Source organism: Oncorhynchus gorbuscha, linkage group LG18 (genome assembly GCF_021184085.1).
Source record: "Oncorhynchus gorbuscha isolate QuinsamMale2020 ecotype Even-year linkage group LG18, OgorEven_v1.0, whole genome shotgun sequence".
NCBI classification, from domain to species: domain Eukaryota; kingdom Metazoa; phylum Chordata; class Actinopteri; order Salmoniformes; family Salmonidae; genus Oncorhynchus; species Oncorhynchus gorbuscha.
The window spans coordinates 44,781,891-44,783,351 of record NC_060190.1 but is presented as its reverse complement, the minus strand read 5'-3'; the positions used below and the strand labels follow the sequence as shown (position 1 = coordinate 44,783,351).

At 48.2% G+C, this 1,461-nt stretch overlaps 1 protein-coding gene across 1 annotated transcript; it reads left to right on the top strand.

Moving 5' to 3' along the window:
* Positions 1–15: 15 nt before the first annotated feature.
* On the top strand, positions 16–783 carry LOC124004162 (piggyBac transposable element-derived protein 4-like). The gene has a single exon (XM_046312939.1). The coding sequence runs from the start codon at positions 16–18 to the stop codon at positions 781–783; it is 768 nt and encodes a 255-aa protein (XP_046168895.1).
* The last annotated feature ends 678 nt before the right edge of the window (positions 784–1,461 follow it).

Genomic DNA, 1,461 nt, shown 5'->3' with positions numbered 1-1,461 from the left:
ACCACAATTAGTGAAATGTATACCTTCCTGGTGACAGTCCTTCTCATGGGAATAGTAAAGAAGAACTCCCTAAGAGAATACTGGAGCACAGATCCTATGTTTGCAACTCCCTTCTTTGCCTCCCTCTTTTCCCAAGATCGCTTCCTAGTTCTGCTGCGATGCCTGCATTTTGTCAACAATGCTACTGCCATCCTAAGTGACCCGTTATACAAAATAAGAACTGTTCTTACCAGCCTGACATCAGCATTTGGTCGGGTCTTTGTGCCATACAAGGACCTATGCATTGATGAGTCCCTGATGTTATGGAAAGGCAGGCTAGCGTTCCGTCAATATATTCCCTCCAAAAGGCACAGGTTTGGAGTCAAGTTCTTTGTCATGTGCGACGTGAAGACAGGATTTGTCCAGGATATTATAGTTTATACAGGGTCCACCACTGACATCAAACATTATGAGGGGCTTGGGGTGTCAGGGTCCGTGGTGATGACCATGCTGGCTCCTCATCTCGGCAAGGGACACACTTTGTACGTGGACAATTGGTACAGCAGTCCCACACTCTTCCAGCATCTGCTCTCCAACAGCACAGGGGCCTGTGGCACAGTCAGGTCGAACCGGAAGGGGATGCCGGCATTCGGATGCAGGAAGATGCAGAGAGGGGAGGTGGAGTTCCAGGAGAACGGTCAACAGCTGGCAGTAAAGTGGCATGACAAGCGAGACGTCCATGTCCTCTCTACTGTCCATACAGCAACCATGTCGGCCACAGGGAAGGTGGACCACCTGACCTGAGAGGGAAAGATCAAACCAGATTGTGTGCTTGATTATAACCTCAAAATGGGGGCCGTGGATAAGGCAGACATGATCAACAGCTTTGTGGAATGCACACGGAAAACGAACAAGTGGTATAAGAAGATATTTTTCCATCTGATCGACACTGCTGTCCTCAACGGCAGCATAGTTCACCGCGAACTAACAGGTGAGATGATTACTGAACAAGGTATTTTTGTAATTGGATGTACAGTTCACATACAAATCCATTATGCAAGTATAGTGACAATATCTCACCCACCTACCCATTGCCTCATCATCCTCTAACTCCTCATCCTCCCCACTCCCTCATAGGTAAAGTAATTACCTACCAAAAATACAGAGAGAACCTCATGAGAGAGCTGCTGGAGGAGCACCACACCACTCGGCGCCCATCCACTGGGGGTCGTCCTGCTGTAGACAATCCCCTACGCCTCACTGCACGACATTTTCCCTGTAAAGTCCCTCAAACTGCTTCTCAAGGTAGTCGCACACGGAGGCATTGCAAAGTCTGCCTGTCTGGCGCCAGGAGAAGTAAGCAGAGGAAGATGACAAAATACATGTGTCTAGCTTGTGATACACCTCTATGTATTTCACCATGCTTTGAGGAGTATCACATGCTCAAGCATTATTGAGCACATCTGCAGCAATAGGTGACTG